This window comes from Maniola jurtina, chromosome 4 (assembly GCF_905333055.1).
Source record: "Maniola jurtina chromosome 4, ilManJurt1.1, whole genome shotgun sequence".
In the NCBI taxonomy this organism is placed as follows: domain Eukaryota; kingdom Metazoa; phylum Arthropoda; class Insecta; order Lepidoptera; family Nymphalidae; genus Maniola; species Maniola jurtina.
This window is the reverse complement of record NC_060032.1, coordinates 3,114,262-3,132,680: the sequence shown is the minus strand read 5'-3', so window position 1 is coordinate 3,132,680 and position 18,419 is coordinate 3,114,262. Positions and strand designations below refer to the sequence as shown.

The 18,419-nt window shown below is 38.6% G+C and overlaps 2 protein-coding genes across 2 annotated transcripts; one reads left to right on the top strand and one right to left on the bottom strand.

Moving 5' to 3' along the window:
- The first annotated feature begins 203 nt into the window (after positions 1-203).
- On the top strand, positions 204-2,197 carry LOC123864374. The gene has a single exon (XM_045904765.1). It carries the CDS (start codon positions 269-271, stop codon positions 2,018-2,020), a length of 1,752 nt encoding a protein of 583 aa, XP_045760721.1. The 5' UTR covers positions 204-268; the 3' UTR covers positions 2,021-2,197.
- A 3,058-nt stretch (positions 2,198-5,255) lies between these two features.
- On the bottom strand, positions 5,256-18,142 carry LOC123864365 (probable phospholipid-transporting ATPase IIB). The gene is made up of 20 exons (XM_045904743.1): positions 17,929-18,142; positions 17,757-17,859; positions 17,086-17,288; positions 16,577-16,819; positions 14,602-14,822; positions 13,952-14,159; positions 13,349-13,571; positions 12,847-13,036; positions 12,177-12,292; positions 11,859-11,996; positions 11,333-11,506; positions 10,544-10,714; positions 9,938-10,126; positions 9,125-9,311; positions 8,350-8,525; positions 7,708-7,812; positions 7,257-7,383; positions 6,818-7,021; positions 5,996-6,254; positions 5,256-5,729 (listed from the first exon to the last, which is right to left on the bottom strand). The coding sequence occupies exons 1-19, from the start codon at positions 17,979-17,981 to the stop codon at positions 6,115-6,117; spliced, it is 3,171 nt and encodes a 1,056-aa protein (XP_045760699.1). The 5' UTR covers positions 17,982-18,142; the 3' UTR covers positions 5,256-5,729; positions 5,996-6,114.
- Positions 18,143-18,419: the final 277 nt, after the last annotated feature.

Below are 18,419 nucleotides of genomic sequence, written 5' to 3'. Positions count from 1 at the left end.
AAGAGAAACCTATTTAATACGGGTTTCAAAAGTAATCAAAAGTTAGCCATCTACAGGAACAAGGCCGGAGATGGGCCGGAGAACCGCTGACCGTTATTTTTAGATTTCAAATAAGTCTCTTTTTCCCGTAAGTTTATACCTGTTGGTATTAATTTATCTAAGTAATAAGTCTGTCTACTATTCCTATCAATGTCTAATCAATGTCTACAATGACATGATATTTTATTGATTTCCGTAAAGTAAATGCATTTAAAAATACAAAAATGCAATGTTATTTTTTATGTTCGTGCTCTTACTTACTCAAATAGCACGGTGCAACCATGTGGGTAGTACATTATTCCACAAACGGCTTGCTAGGGCTGAATGCTGGAGCGAGGAAGACATAGCTCGTTTGCGTGCTCGAAAAATATTTGAAGAGAGTATAGTACCACCAGTTACATCGCCGGATAAAGTAAATGATGATTATATTAAAAGTATACTCAGGTATTTTCGTAACGCTTTAAAAACAGCCGAAACAAATGTAGATAAGCAAACTGCGGTAATTTTAGAAGAAGCCTTGTCGGATACTATTGGAGCGCACATGAGAAGTGAAATCCTGCCAACAGTCAGATTTGCCTTTTACGCAGGATACGTTCCTTATAGAAGAGTAAGGGAATTACACGACTTCTATAATGACCTGAAAAAGTTTCTAAATACACAAGGCTTGGGCTGGAACAGACCTTCGAGTATACCGGAACTGTCAAATATTACCGTTGAAAAAATTCGAATAGGATCCGGAAGATATTATTTGAATCCATGCGCCAGTTTGGTCATCAAACGTGATGCAAAGTCTTGTATTCATTTTCCGCCGCTCAAAACGGACGATGATTTACGACCATCTGTGGTCACACTACCTTTAAAATCCGGTGGTTTAATCAATCTGGAGTCACCGAGTTCGCAAAATGCTTTGCTGAAATATTATACTACCGCCTCGAGATGTATATTGCACAATTCGCCGGAATCATGTCGACACGCAGATTTCATGAGCTTTAATAACGAACTCTGGCACTGGATGAAGAGAGATGTCGCTCCACATCTCGACGATGAGAAATTGTACGCGGCTTACGGGGGCGTTCTGCGTATAGCTGCTGCAGCACAAAATTATGGAAAAGGTTTACCTCGGCGAAATATTTTCGAGTCTCAGTACGCTAGATTGTCGAAATGGCATCCATGGAAGACATTAAGGCGATCATGCGCTAATATTCAAAAGGATTGGACAGCGCTTTCGTATGTCTCCGTAGTAGTTATGATATGCGTTGCAATTTGCTTGCTACAAATATGCTACAGTTACATTGTAGATGGTGAAGGGTGTCAATGTAAAACGAAGCCGAATTGTATTTGGAAGTGCAATGATGTATCGTATGCGAAGGTAGAATCGAGTATTCCGGCAATGCTACCGTCTCACCAGAGCGCTGTGTATTACAGCGAGCAAAAGCGAGTGAAGAGACCAAATTCGAAGACCCGAACCTCATCGCTTGGCTCTATACGGACACAAAAAGTTTACGATATGCACGAAAACACAGAAAAGCTCATGGCTGTCATAATGAGCGACAACGAGAACACAAGTGAGGATTCACCTCCTCCATCTAAAAGCAGTACAAAGGGTAATAAAGAAGGCTTGAACGCGAGCCAAACGGACAGGTCGAAGAGTCCACCGAAGATAGAAACTCCCGTTACTCAAATACAGAGAAGAGCACCGAAGGCCAGAGCGCAAACGCCAAAGTTCTCCACGAGTACTGTCACAAATTCTGTAATGACCTACCAAAGGGAACAGGAGACCGAGTCTTGGTCTGAAAGTGTTAGTTCTACCTCGGCGCGATCTTTTTCTTCGACCGGTTCCAAATCACGATGTCGCAAATCAAAAAGTTCGCGTGACCTGGCGTGGGCGCGCCGCGTTGCGTCCAAGCATTCCTTACACGCAAAGTCTTCAGGAACAGAACTCGATATGAATTCTTATATCACTCCCAAGTCGCACCGGTGACTAGCGATAGTAACATTTTTTTAGGAACCAAGTAGTTTAGAAATAATTTACATGATAATTTTTAGGATGTTTCATTTTGTAGGATGATGTGTACCTATCATTTAAGGCATATTTATTTAAGAAATGTTTAAAATTTGTAAGAATGTTTATCGCTTTATGTGATGAGTATAACGCTTTTACATAATATGCAGATAAATAAAAGATAATAATATACTTGTTTGAAAATCTTTTCTTCTCTGCAAATCGTTTACGTCGTTATTATACTTCTCAAAATGAAATACTAGATAGGTAGGTATTCTGTTTTGCTGAGTCAGCTCATGACATAGGGTACGGGTTGCGAGAGAATGACTGTTGACGCGTTGCAGTAAGTACGCTCGTTCGGCCTCAGAATTCGAGTAGCAATTACGAGAAACTATTGTATCAAAAACCTGTCGCATTTATTCCTGTCGACTTTTATCTATAAACACGCCACGCCTAACGCACACGTGCATAACCGTACCACGCGAATATGATCCATTAGGTGCTACACGACTTACGGCCTTTGACTGTACACCTACAGCAACAAACAGACAAGCAAAAGGATTATTGCTTGGATACTGCTGAAATGTATGGAAAAAAAAAAAAATAGAATACCTTTGATATATTTTTTATTAGGTAGGTACAGTGTCTTACATAAATTTGTCAACTGTGGCTAACATAAAATAATGGAACATCAATATTACATAAATTATTTTTAAATTAAAATCTCTAACAAATTCATAAACTATAAAAATAAATATGAATATATCACAAAAAACGCACACTTTGTACCTTGTTAAACTTTTCGAATAAAACACAGTTTTTATCCTACGCTTATGGAATAAATTGTCCTTAAATGGTAATATTACGTATCTAGTTAATCGAATAATTGGAATCACAGTATCATTTTAGTTTAATCTAAGTATGATTTACAAAAATCATAAGCAAACTCGGGGACAAACTACGGCTTCGGTGGGTATCATCAGCGTAAAGGACTCTTCACATACTTAATACAATTTTTTATTACTACAAACGAAACACCGGCCTGTCCGCACACAAATTGTGTGCGTGTGTGGGTAACGGTAGGACTGAGGTCTGAGCGAAGCCAATCGAGCGGGACAAGGACAACGCTATACATAAACAAATTGACCTGACCATAAAGAAATAAACTATTCAATATTTTTTAAGAAGCCGATTTAGTGCCCATTTATATAACCAACAATACACAATTTCATAAATCTCTAATCATCACAATTTAAAATATTACACTTAAACATTTAATACAATTTCAAAACATTATTTTCTATGATTCAAAGGCCTTCATTGGACATTTTATGGAATGAGAAAAATCGATGCCAAAAGAAGAAATGGAAATGAAATGGTGTTACAAATTATCGAGTATTGGAAATATAACTGACTAAATATTTGTTTAAAGCATAAAGATATCATCATTGATCCATGGTTTAAACTTTAAAGCATTTCGAAAAAAAAAAGAAAGTTGTATTCTGAAAATTGAAAAATACTGATACAATCAAAGGCACTGAATTTATGTCAACAGTAACATGGATTTTTCATTTATTCTGAATACTTTGAGATGTTAACATCGTCAAACTAAGAGCTCCCTCAGTCCCTCTCATTATAAGAACTTCTTACAAGATACATAACTTCAAAATTAAATGGACCTAACAGTCATTGTTTTAAGGTCATAAAATAAAAAATAAAAAATAGATCAAGCGCGAGTCATCCTCGCACACGAAGTGTTCCGTACCATCGTTTAAAAAACAACACTTTTATTTTCATAGCAGCCATTTTGAAATTTTTATTCGGGTACGGAACTTTAAAAAATCATTAGGGCTAGTGAAGTACGTGCTTACATCGTCTTACTTGTGTTCAGTTTGTGTTGCGTCTTATAAAAAATTCTTACAATGTGAAGGACCCCTAATATCACAGTTTAGCAATACAGTTGCCCATTATACATTGTTCTTAAACGCAAAACTTTTAAGATGGCAGCTTCTAAGAAAGTGGGACGGAAAGAAATGTTTCTGTGATAGATACTTTAAAGAATTCAATTCAAATCTCTTTTCGGTTTGGCCTTGTGTACCCACATTTATAGCTAAACTATACTCATTTTCATTGATCGATAAAAACGCATCCGGGTTGCATGCGATGAGCCAACGCATGCCATGAGGCCCGCATACGGGGACCATTATCATTGATCGACTAGCTATTTCCCGCGAATCTGCGCACTATACAATTTTTGCCAAATTAAGTTACTACTTGCTTACTAGCTTATCGGCAGATCACAGACAGATTGATATGATTACTATATGATGCCCGCGACTTCGTCTGCGTGGATTTAGGTTTTTAAAATCCCGTGGGAACTCTTGGATTTTCCAGGGTAAAAATTATGTCCGTCCCCGGGATGTAGCTAACTCTGTACCAAATTTCATCAAAATCGGTTAAACTGTTGGGCCGTGAAAAGCTAACAGACAGATACTTTTGCATTTTTTTATGGAGTATGGATTAACTTCGCTACTAAGTTGAAGAAGATTTATCGAACAATGAAGTAGAGTCTTAAAGTCACATAAACTTTATCTAACTCAAACATATTTTGCCATAAATACTATTGAATACTAATAATATTTAACAAGAATACAACATGTCATATAAAAGTTTGGTGTAAGTAACAAAAATAATTAGCTAATGTAAATACAATAACTAAATACTATATTGGTAAAAAATACTAGAAAAAAAGTGAATAAAACAATAAATAAAATATAAATATTGTAATTTTCATAAGGACTAACCATAAGAACTATGAAATGTTTTAAAATTATAGTGAATATATTCACCTTTGAATACATTTTTTAGTCTAAAAGTAGTATGGTCCTATTGGTTAAAACGCGATTTGTCACACTTATATATATATAAATATAAATTTTAACTCCCAACGTTTTTTTATAGTTAAAGATCATCAATAACTTAACTGTACTGTTTTTAAACAGTATAAAAAGATATAGGAAAAGTTATAAAATAAACGTAATGACATAATAATCATAATTAATGTAATAATAGTGATTAGGTAATGGTACTGATTCTGAGCCCAACTTTAAAGTATTCACATCTTTTTCTAACCAGTTAAATAAGAAAATGACAGACAAACTTAATTAAATTTAGAAATGTCAAACCTCCTGACTTTTGTCTATCCTTTTCTTATTACATTGATAAGAAACAGATGCAAATACTCTAAAATTAATTGCGATCAGAATCAGTAGCTATCAATGAATTCCTAAACTTGGACGAAATTTCCAATTAAAGAAGCTGCTGAAAGTAATTTTCTAATTGCCACATCACTGACTACTTTTTACTAACCATAAAAATTTTAAGGGTGAATAGGGGAAAGTTTGATTGTTATATCTTAGTTGTAAAGCGCACTAAAATTTAGTCTTTAAATTTAAAATTAATTTTCCGTCCTTTTTTAAGAATACTACAAAGAAAAAGATGCAGATACTCTTCAATTTAGTTTAGAGAAAAAACATCAAAATCGACGCGAATGTGTGCCCACATAAGTGAGCGAGTCAGCATACAATATATCGATGCCGAGCATACACAAAATGAGACGCGCGCCACCTATTGTACCTTGTTGGTACTCCATGCTACCAGTGTAAACAACAACTGATAAAGTTTCAACCTGACTTCGTCTGTGTTGGTGTTAGCTGGCGGGCGTGCTCTGCCCTTTTGGAGTGTTTTTTTGTTAAAACTGACTGGAAAGCGCTCTAAGGGGTGCCGTGCGTATGTCGGCGAGCGCCGGCACAGACGGGGTCCATACTTGTATAGTTTCCCTAACTTGTTACAAATAACTACAAACTTGACATTGGCTAATCTTTGTAAAGCCAGACGAGAGAAGAAAAAAAAAGTTTCAACCATAGAGGTATAAAATAGGTTCATGGTTTCAACAGAATAACATAAATAATGCGCGCATTTAACGAACAGAAAAAAAATCTTTCTCTTTATAAAGATTTCTAAGGAGCTTCGCTTCGGTGTCCCGCGAAACCCCACGGTTTTTGAAAATATTTTTATTTAGTTTTAATGTTTTTGTACTGACGGTTGCTCCATTTGCGATGCATGAACTTGACGATGTACAGGGGCAAGCACGACACGAGCGTTATCACTGTCACTTTCCACCAAAAATCCCAGTGCCTGATGAAATCCGCATCTGAGGACAAAGAGGGTTCTCTGAACATTTTCATCCATATAATATTTTTCAACCATATAAATAAAAAAATGAATCGTCGAGATATATATGTAACTTCCGAACGAATGCACCAAATTGGATACTTAATTATTTTTTCTGTTCGTTATTGTCGGGACAAGGTTTGTATGAAAGAAAATTTTTGGAAATCCACGCGAAAAGACGGTTCCTGCGGGACGAAGATGAGGTTGCGGGTAAGGGCTAGTTTTAAATTTAAATGTTTGAAGACTGAATTCACGGAATATGCCTGACTAGTTTCCATAGTAGAGAGAGGCCCATAGAAAAAGGACCCCGGACGCTCGAACCGATTAACACGTAAGTTCAGCTATTAGACATTTATATGATATCACTCACGATAGTTTAAACATTATCCATTTTGCTAATTATTTCAAGCAACGATGGTCAACGAAGGTCGCTAGAAAAGACAGACAGACAGACAACAAAGTGATCTTATAAGGGTTCCGTTTTTCCTTTTGAGGTACGGAACCCTAAATATTAACGTTTTTAGGTTTTTTTGCAATACTCACCAAAGTAAGTAGTGAAGATGAGCAGCGTGGCAGTGTACATGAGCAGGCTGACCAGCTCCGCGAGAGCCATGAGCCGGTGCCACGTCACTACTGTGAGAGCTACCATTATCAGCTCTGTGAGGATGAGTGCAGTATAACTAATCTCCACTATATGAATCAGTTGCTCCTCGAATAGTACTAGAGCTCCGTACATTATAACACCGCCTATAATTAAAAAAAAAATGGAAAACTTTACAGAAATTCAGTACTTACAGTATTCAGACTTGACACTAAAAATACCAGAAAAAAATAACGAAACATGTAATAATGGCACCACGTTGCACTTTGGGCATAATCACTATTAAAAAAATTCATAACAGTAACAAAAGCGCCACTTCACGACCAAAAATCTATTGAAAATGTCCAAAAAAATCTTTCAAGATCAAAACAATTCAAGTACCTTGATAAATCGATATTCCAATCCATATATAAAAAGTCTTATAGGACAGTTGGCTTCCTTTGGTCATCTGTTTGTATAGTTGAGGGTTTCTCATGACCGTCGAACTTGGCAGATCCTTATCCAAAACCTGTGCAAGGGATATAAAAATTTAGAGATATGACTTTATAAAGATTTAAATGTTTGTGGTGCCAGTTGCAGTTTTCGGCTGGACTGGTCATTATAAAATATTTTGGTATGGTATTATTCCAAATACATAAGAGTAAGGGTAACCATCAACTCTGAGCTATGCTCCATCGCACCAGAAAGTTAGCTTAGGTGAACATAACACAGCGCAGCATAGCTCTATGTTAACTGGTCCCTCTAAGACAGTAAAGCCATGGGAGATTTAAAGAATTGGTACATTCCATTTTGTCTATAAGGGGGCAAATGAATCTTATATGTCAAATCTTACCAATGAGAATACTGGCAGCATGGTGAAAACAGTTCCATATCCAACCATTAGAAAACCAGGGTATAGTGATACTGATGAGAAGTAAAATACTACTGAGAACACAGCCTGAAAAAGAAACCTTATGTGAACACCAAGTGGCTAAGGGGGTATATAAATTAATTTAAATTAATAATAACGACAACTTAATTTAATTACTATACTAACATAGTTAATAAGGGGTACTGTTACTAACACTTTATGAATGAAAAATCTGAAAACATGTTTGTGTCAAAATCAGAAATGGGATCGAATATAAAGCCAATGAGTGCCATTGATCCGAGTCCTAATTAATTAAGCTATCAGTAGAAAAAAAAGTGTGACAGGAATATCGTAAATTAGCCAAAATAAGTCAAAGCCAAATCATTTATTCAAATTAGGTACCATTGTCATACCCACCCACACACACACACACACACACACACACACGCACACACACACACGCACACGCACACGCACACGCACGCACGCACGCACACACACACACACACACACACACACACACACACACACACACACACACACACACACGCACGCACGCATACACACACGTACTCACGCACGCACAAACTTTCGCTTTTATAATCTAAGTGTAATAATAAATACCTGCATAGTAGAAACAATAAGTCCACGATGAACGATGAAAAGACACAGTGCAGCCGATCGCATGAGAGACCGACGTCCATGCAGCAGCAACAGACGCGCCAGACACGAAAACTGCTTTATACTGACGTCCCCGGCAAGCGACGCCGCTCGACCCTCCGCGCCTTCGATGCCTACACCTGGGCACAGGAGAAACTAAAAATAATACTTTGCATAGATATAGTTTTAAGTATTACAATAGAGCTATGACCACATGGTCGCATTAGTGACCCAGCTCTCTAAATGAGAATAAAAAAATAAAAAAATTGTGCATTGTAGAGCCTACATCGCCTGAAGATGCTCCGGTATATGAGTGAAACGTACGTTGAGTGTTTTGAAAATGTGTATGGTGTTGGTGGTGGTGTGTATTGCTTGCTTTTCCTGCATTTTTAGTAGAGGAAGGTCAGGCGATGCAATCTCATGTTCCATGTTATATCATACAGATTTGCCCTTTTCAAAGAATTATAACAAAATAAGCTTGTTTTTCTTGGTGTAATGGATTTCGGCAAACGCCTGCCTCTAAAAAGAAAAAATTAAATTGTTCGCAAAATAAAGGCACTTTTAGGGAAATAAAGAAGTACATCGCTAAAAATATTACATTGCTGCCATTTGAACTGCCAAACCAGTCCAATAGAAATAGTTTCATTCAACAAACTTTATCTTGTCTATAACGTGGACATTAGCAGAATTCTTACATTTATATTGCTGTATGATCAATGAGGATCCATTAATTAGTTACCCATATCAGCCTCCTGTATCATAGCGACGTCATTGCCTCCGTCCCCCACGGCCGCCACGACGAGGTCCCGAGCGCGCAACAGTCGCGCAACTCTCGCCTTCTGAGTCGGCGAGCATCGCGCGACTACCACGCCTGAACACGAGCGCAGTACCTCTACGAATTCCTCTTGGTAAGATCCGAGACACACCTGTAAGGTAAAAGTGTAGATTGAACTTTATCAACAGAATTCACATAAAAAACATATCTAGTCTCACATAGGTAATCTGTCAATAAGTTCATTGAATAAAGTCCTAATAAATGTAGCTTATCGACTCTCATCGATTGTTGAGAACAATAAAAATCACTGCCTCATCAATTCCAAATTGTTAGTCAGAAATTTTTGTCATAGATGATTTTCAAAAATGAATCAACTTTGAATTTAATTAAAAAGAGTACTTTATTTCAGGGGCTCAATTGTTAGAATTCAGCTACAATATCACGATTGCAAACACCTCTGTTTGGTCGACACTCACTCTAATGCATTGTTGCAACAACACTACCATAAATTCAGCCACTCACAACAATTGAGATTGTAATAATGATTGATGCCGTTTTCCCGCAATTGACCAGCTGGCTTCTAAAACTACGTATGATGTCAATAAATCACCTTAAGCATGGCGACTTTTAGGCTAAGATCTATAGAGAGCACATTTTGACTTTGCTCAGACTTAAGACACTGTTAAAACGAGATAGCGTTATACCGCTGGCATTTTGTCTCGCTTTAACTGAAACTTAAGTCACAGTGTGCTCTATACATTTCAACTTTAGACTTACCTCAAGCGTCTCGCCTTCTATAATAAGATCGATGGCGTCAGAGTTGTTGGCCAGATCGTTTAGCAGCGCGTACGCATCTCGCCTCGTCTTACACTCGGGCGCCGCGAGCCAGCGCTCCCCGCCGCCCAACTGTAGCGATCGCGCGATGCATAGCGCAGTTTCTAGCTTATCGCCCGTTAGCATCCAAATCTGAAAGTAAATAGTTCCTTAACCAAAGTAGCTTGATTTATTAACCCCTATACTGAAATATGGAAACGCTGTGCCGCTTTTTTACTGCACCGGACAGGAAATATTGGACATTGACCTTTGGAAACCGATAGTGGTTTCATAGAGCGTTGTCTCTCTCGAGACCGACAAAATGTCACACATACATCATATGAGTGACATAGGCAACGCTCAACGAAGCCAAAATCCCTTGCTAAAGGTCGATGTACAATATTTCCTTACGGCTACTGCAATTGACGGGTTGACGATACTTGAGAAGCACTCACCGTCACACTCATGCGAGCCTCTTAATGCTCACAGCATTCTACTTACTCCGCAATCCTTTGATACTTAAGTCAAAAATTAAGTAGCAAATTTCTCAGACAATTTTTTCTCGGTTACCTTGATCCCAGCAGCACGTAGCCGGCCGAGAGTGGCCGGCACGTTGTCGGCGAGGCGGTCCTCCACGCCGGTGAGCGCGAGCAGCGTGAGGCCGCGCTGTAGCCGCGCCAGGCACGCGGCCGTGCGCTCCGTGCGCCCCGTCACACTCATGCGGGCCTCTTTGTACTCACTCTGCAACAAAGTTAGAGCTAAAGGTAACTAAATAAAGGTAGCTAATTCAGAACTGCCAATTTTTGGAGAGTGTGACGACTGACGATAATACCGAGGTCTTGACTCATAGAGCTCACGGTGAATCACTAGTAGAATAGTATTACCATTTTTATAAATTACGCCGATGTACCTGTGTAGAAATCTTATTTTTGAATGGCACCATGTTTTGTACGCTCAAATTACGAGCGAGATAACATGAGTCTCTGTTGTTCTTGTGATTAAAATCTTAACTTCAAGGTGTGTATTTCATTGGCGTACATTCGGTTTTAGTCGGCGTTAGACGAACAAATTTTGCCCATGCGACTTATAAGTGGTAGTGCTGTACTTCAGTTCATCATCATCATCAACAACCGGTAAGACATCCACTACTGGACATAGATTTCTTGTAGGGACTTCCACACGCCACGGTCTTGAGACGCCCGAATCCAGCGGCTCCCTGCGACTCGCCTAATGTCATACATCCATCTACTGGGAGTCTTCCAATGCTGGGCTTTCCGGTGCGCGGCCGCCATACCTGCACTTTGGAACCCCAACGTCACCAACGTGCTGGAAATTATCGAAAAAATTTCAATTACGTACCTCAAACTCCAAATACTCGTTCTTGGTCATGGTCTTCTTGGCAACGACTAATGTCCTGAGCCCGTCCGCCGCGAGGAGCTTGCACTCGGAGGAGAGCCACGACGAGTCCAACAGTTTCGACAGAGCCACGTCCGCACCTTTCACGTAGTATGTTATGCGCTGAGTGTTTTCTTCCTGCGATATAGAAATGTTTTTTTTTTAATTTATAGACTAGCGCTTGGCTGCAATCAGACCTGCTAGCAAGTGATGATGCAGCCTAAGATGGAGCGCGCTTGGCATTGCAATGGCGATCTAAATAGAAAAACGTCTTTCAAAGGCTTCAACATCAGTGAAATTGTTGGGTTTCATAAATAAATTCATTCGTATTTTGTTCACGTTAAGTCCTCTTTTTCGACCAAAGTTATGCCGCGAATATTTTTGTACAAAAAATCTGGACTACCAGCTTTTTTAAGAGGTTCTGTTGTGATCCAGAGATTTCGTACAGATTGCAAGTGTACAGTGAGTCAGTGATAATTACAACTGTTACCTGCACAATGATGCCCATCATCTTGCTCTCGCTGGTGAAGGGGAATATCTGCAGGATGCTGAACTGCATGAGCTCGTTGGCGGCGCGCAGTTTCAGCGAGATGTTGTGCAGATCGCGGCTGTATAGTGATACTCCCATCTGATTCAAAAGAAACTTTTGATAAAAGCAAAATCATTAAAAATGTATAAGTAAAAATTACTAATCGCTGTGATAGAAAATCAGTTTGCGTCGCAATTCCATACGAATATAACGTTTCGCGAATTTGATCTAACTGTTCGCCCGCGGTTTGCAAGATTTTTAGACTTCCAAAAGTCTTACCATGTCTGTCCATTTGACCAGCGCCACTTCGTCGGGGCTGGAGGCCTGGTAGTCGCACAGTTGTTGTTGCGGCACGGCGCCCCCGCAGCTCTCAGACATCACTGAGCTGCCCATGTCTATAACAAGATGCAAGTGTTGTAACACCATGCGAAGCTTAACCAAAACGCACCGACTTTGTGGTCCAACAGACAAAAGTCTGCGTGACGCTTCACGGGTATGTGTGGCTCCTAATAGATGAGTTATGCGAACTTTTTTCTGTCAGACGACATTTTTTTGTCCCTAGTAATTAAGCTCTTTGCATGTGTGTAGCGTTGCTATATATAGTAATCAAAAGGAGGAATATCCATAATTTGTTCTATTCTAATAAGGCCAGACCTGAGTTCATCTAAGCTGTCGAACGCCTTCACATAGTGTACCGTCAATGTTGCTATTGGCACGACGCTCTGTGACACATTATGCACGATCGACAATAGGGCAATAGTGTTTCAGATATTAGGCAGTGGCGTGCAGCTCATAGAGGCATAATAGCACTGCTTACCCTAGTTGTAATAAATCAATGCTTATTTTTCATTGACCTGCCAGAAAATAAGTTCATATGTGAATGGATACCCTAGCTTCTAATTCTGTTCTCGCCTCTGATCTTAGGGCACAGACGGCTTCTACCACTGACCTGACTGAGCCTCATCGGCCCTCTGGTCGTCTATATCGTAAACGGGCGTGACGTTGTGGCACAGGGCGAGCGCGAGCACAGCTTGCCAGACTTGGCGAGGCGTGGGCGCCAACACAGCACCCTCCGTGACCGGCGAGGTTGGTAAAGATGGCTCTTCATTGGTTATGTACTGCGTCAGTAGTGCTTCTACCTGCGCATATGACATGTTATGTTAGACCTCAAATTTAAAAAAATCCTGTGGGAACTCGTTATAAACATGGGATTAGAAGTAGTCTATCTCCATCACTAGAATGAAACCGCTTTACTAAGTAGACGATATCCGCAAATTCATCCATATGGATTTTGATTTTCCAGGACCAAAAGTATCCCGGGATACAACAAGCTATATTCGTCAAAATCGGTTAAATGGGTGGTCCGTGAAATGCTAGCAGACGTTCAGACATACTTTCGCATTTAAATATTAGTATTGATGTAAAAAACCGGCAAAAACCAAAAAGCATACCTCATAAAAGTTATTCTTGTCAAAAAGCGCATTCCCCAAATGCAGTTTTTGGAAGACCATTTCATTCTTCGTCAATGTTCCAGTCTTGTCCGCTAACAGATACTGTATTCTTCCCAGCTCTTCGGGGATAGTGGTGGATCTCATGACTGTGCCTTCAATCTCCTTGTCCCGCTGAATAGTCCACGAGTAAAACACTTTGCCCATTTCCAGATTTACTCGTAAGCTATCGGAATTTAATTTGGTTATAAAATGTTGTGCTATACTCTATCCACGGAGAGAAGTTAGTATAGGGCTCTCACTGTTACGTAATTCAATACAAGTGACAAAGACATAAAAGTTAGTGGGCGTTAACCGTTTCAGGACATCAAACAATAACAAACGAACCTATACTTTCCATACTACTTACTGTATTGAACCTATGTTTTCAAAAAACTTTCGAAATTCAATTTGAAAACATATGTTCATTTGCGATTGGTTGGCCACTCAAAATGGTTACTTGACATGTGGGCTTCGGTTAAAAATGAATGAATAAGTGTTCCCCAATTTTTGGCAATCCCAAAAAGTCACATTAAAACAATTATTTTTATTAGTCGATCAAATTACCTGATAGGTACAATATACGAGAACAGTAGTACAAATCGGATGAGAAACGCAAACCAGGGTCCGTCGAAGCCTTTAAGCACGATCAGTAGTGAGGACGTGAACAGAGTAGCTCCAAACAGAACCTTCGTGAAGTCGTTTATTCTTATATCCAGACGGCCCACTTTGGAACGAGGTGTCGCGTTGTTCATTACACTGCGGGTTTCACTGCCTGGAGACAAGATATTCATCATTCATTTCTTTTTAAATTAAAATTGAGAATGATCATGTGGTGACATAAGTTGCATGGTTTATCATTTTCATACTTTTTGTTCGTTTTTAGGGTTCCGTACCTCAAAAGGAAAAACGGAACCCTTATAGGATCACTTTGTTGTCTGTCAAGAAAACCTATAGGGTACTTCCCGTTGACCCAGAATCATGAAATTTGGCAGGTAGGTAGTTCTTAAATAGCACATTTAAAGGAAAAAATCTAAAAACTGTTAAAATGTGTTTATGAACAAATAATAATAATTAGTATTTTCAATTTTCAAAGTAAGATAACTATACCAAGTGGGCTATCATATGAAAGGGATTTACCTGTACATTCTAAAACAGATTTTCATTTATTTTTATGCATAATAGTTTTTGATTGATTCATGCAAAATCTGCCTTACCAGTATAAATAACCAATCCGGTAGCCTGTCCACTCGCCACGACACAGCCGCTCCACAGCGTGTTCTCTATGTCCAAGGAATCCGTTTCCTCTTCATCCAGCCTTGTACACGTGCCGATGAAGGAGTGTATGTCTTTCTGTGGCTTATCCACGAATATCTTCGCGTTTATGTCTAGGAGGTGTGCATCGGTGGGTAGTTTTTGGGTTGACGGGAGTGGTATCCTGGAAAAAAAGCAGTCAAGTGCGAGTCGGACTCGCACACGAAGGGTTCCGTACCATCGTACAAGAAATAACACTTTTTGATTTATTTTTTTGCGATGTAACCACAACTTCACGGTTTTCGGATTTTTCAGTTTACTTGTGCTATAAGACATTGATTCTAGGTCAACTGGAAGAACCCTAGAGGTTTTAGTTCCTTTGACGGATCTTGACAGACATAATATTATAATGAAGTGATCCTGTAAGGGTCTTGTTTTTAACCCCCGACCCAAAAAGAGGGGTGTTATAAGTTTGACGTGTGTATCTGTGTATCAGTGTATCTGTCTGTGGCATCGTAGCGCCTAAACGAATGAACCGATTTTAATTTAGTTTTTTTGTTTGAAAGGTGGCTCGATCGAGAGTGTTCTTAGCTATAATCCAAAAAAATTGGTTCAGCCGTTTAAGAGTTATCAGCTCTTTTCTAGTTTTCTTGTAGAAAAGAAGGTTAGATAACCGTTAGGTTCTTAATATTATGTCAATTGACAAATTTATGTCAAGCTGTCAAGATGCCTTCACTTGTCAGGGGTGTTATAAATTTTTAATTTGCACTTGTTCCTTTTGAGGTACGAAGCCCTAAAAATCATTGATCTGAGGGGGTGCTTCAGCCATTACTAGTTATAAGTTACAACCCTGCCAGCACATAGCAACCTGCCAATCCCAATTTGCTCTACCAAGCAAATTGGGATTCCGGAACAATGCCTTGTAGAAACTGCTTAGGGGAATAAATATAAAGATTATAAATAATTTTTTCAAAATTAGGTCAGCCATTGTGCTGTAAAAAGATAACAGACATCTAGACAGACACACTTTCGCATTTTTATTATTAGTAGGTATAAATAATATGGATGATGTCAGTAAGTATGTAAAGAATATAAAAAACGCGTCTGTCATGTCTGTCTCCATTGTGTTGTTGTAATTTGCGATAAGCTAATAAGTAGGTAAGCAAATTGTTGGAACCAGGAACTAAATGTTTTATCCCACAGTTCGCATATTTTGTTTACTAGCTAAGCTTTAACCTAAATATTTAGTTTAACTTTGATAAGATCATAAAACGACGCATTTAATCACGTAAATATTCTTATCGCAATGGGTAACGGAAGGGACTGTCTATAACACTATGTTCGTGACTCATACATTCATTGTTAGTTTAGTGCAATGAAAATTATGCCCCTACAATTAAGTCAGGAAATAAAGTTCGGAAGGAAAATTCTACTGAGAAAAGCCGGCAAGAAACTCGGGAATTACTTTTCCACTACTATACTAACTCCTGGCGAATAACGTAAATACCTGCGGGGCATACGACACACATCACTACCCATACTTTATTGGTTTGTCCTTCATCACGTCGCAACGGAGCAACACGCAACGGATTGACGTGATTGACGGACAAACCGGAGGAATTTTTTACATTAGTATAGTTAAAGACCTGGAGAGTGACATATCCCAGAAATCCAAGAGTTCCTATGGAATTTTGAAAACCTAAATCCATGAGGACGAAGTTGCGAGCATCAGCTAGTATTATTATAAGTTACACAGATACCCTTTCTCAGTAGTCATTATATCCTCGTAAGTCCATTGCCTGGCAGTGATGACTTCAAAGCTATAAGGCCGCCAAATTGTACTACTTACTAGTTTTGTTGTGTAATGTTTTATTATTGGGTTTTTTATGATAGTGTACGATAAAACATATTTCAATTCAATGATGAGAAAGGTTTTACCGTAACTTCCAATCAATTTCTCCATCAAGTTGGTCGGTCCTTATAAACACAGTTCCCATGGTCTCATTGGTCCTCAGTAGAATCATATCAGCTGGTACCCTCTGGCCCTTGTGCAGCATCACTATATCGCCAACTCGCAGCTCAGATGCAGGCACACGTTCTGTTATGAATGGTCTGTAACCTTGGAGTGAGGAGTCCAGTGATATGCGTTCGTAACGCTGTCGGTTTACTTCTTTGTCTCTCCTACAGAATAATAAAGTAAGTAAAAAAAAGTACCAGTCAAGTGCAAGTTGGACTCGCACATGAAGGACTCGTACCATTGTACAATAACACTTTTAAATTTTTATTCATTTGCATGTTTTGAAGTTTTTATATTTCTTGTTATAGCAGCCATAGAAATATTCACACTCTATCTATTACGGTTCATGAGTTACACCCCACAGACAGACAAATGGATGGTCAGACTGAGATGGTCAGACTAACAAGTAAAGGTTAGAGAGACATCATACCTGTATCTTCTAAAGTCATCAATAGCCTCTCTGAACAATGTCACAGCCAGTACAAAGCACAATGGCCCCCAGTATGTGTACAAGTAACCAATCCTTATGCTTGGTATAAACTGTGATACGGCCATCACTAAGAAATATAGGTTGAGAAAAAATCTAAATTGTTCAAACAGAACAATGGGCAGGAATGTGATGATGTTATATTTCTGTAATCAAACAAGATGACATTAAAAATGGTCAAGTGCGAGTTGGACTCGCATACAAGGGTCCCATACCATCATATAAGAAATAACACTTTTTTTTGTATTCATTGTGGCCCTTTAGAATTTTTTTATTATTTGTTGTTATAGTAGCAACAGAAATCGATACATATTCTGTGAAAAATCAACTCTCTACCTATAACCGTTCATGAGATACAGTTCGCTGACAGACAGACAGACTTCAAGTTGTGGTTTCAAGAAGTAAAAATCAACACACATTGGATTTATATTATTAGTACAGATTTTATAACAAGTGTTTATAATAAAAACAAACAGCTTAATTATTGAAATAAAACTAATGAATTGAATCTTCAGTTGAAGGATGCGATTTGCATAAACACTACGTATGAATAAGATGACTGCCTCTCAATAGATTCTTTATCAATAATGAGGGCAAGATGATTGTTTGTTTACCTGATTGCACACATAGTTGGGCGGAAAATCTTCTTCAGGAAGATGTCCCAAATGTATTACCCTCGAGCATAGTTCCCGTTTACGAAACCTCAAAAAGTTCATCCTAAAATCACACCAATTTATTAAACAAAGCAACAAAAATAAAGGAAAAATTAAACTACAAATTACTTACCTTGACCATATTGATTTCTTTTTTGGTCTCGTTAACAACGGGGTGGTTTCCATGGTTTAAACACTTTATCTAATTCTTCTTAAATTGAAATTTTACATCATGCACAGTAAATAAAATTATAAAAAGTGCACTTAAGCTTTTACGACCACACAAAGCAAGTTTAATCACCAGTGACCACCACGACCACCACCACTTGCAAAAATTGACAACTGTGTTGACAACCACTTGACAACATATCAACAAAACCATAAACAAATTCAATTTGACTTTGACAAATTGTATGTTTTGGTAGCCATAAAGTCATTATAAAAAGATCTATTGTCCAATTTAGGTCGATCTCGATGGTCCAGCTTTGTCCTTTGTCTATCATCCACTCTATGCTTTATTACAATAACTAGCTGATGCCCGCGACTTCGTTCGCGTGGATGTAGGTTTTTAAAATTCCCGTGGGAACTCTTTGATTTTCCGGGATAAAAAGTAGCCTATGTGCT

Excerpts from the sequence above, each read along its gene's own strand:
- LOC123864374 (XM_045904765.1), top strand. The coding sequence starts at position 269 with ATGTTATTTTTTATGTTCGTGCTCTTACTTACTCAAATAGCACGGTGC.
- LOC123864365 (XM_045904743.1), bottom strand. The coding sequence starts at position 17,981 with ATGGAAACCACCCCGTTGTTAACGAGACCAAAAAAGAAATCAATATGG. Across the intron at positions 16,820-17,085 it reads GATGACTTTAGAAGATACAG|GAGAGACAAAGAAGTAAACC; the intron begins GTATGATGTCTC and ends ATTATTCTGTAG. Across the intron at positions 7,384-7,707 it reads TGCTGCCAGTATTCTCATTG|GTTTTGGATAAGGATCTGCC; the intron begins GTAAGATTTGAC and ends TCCCTTGCACAG.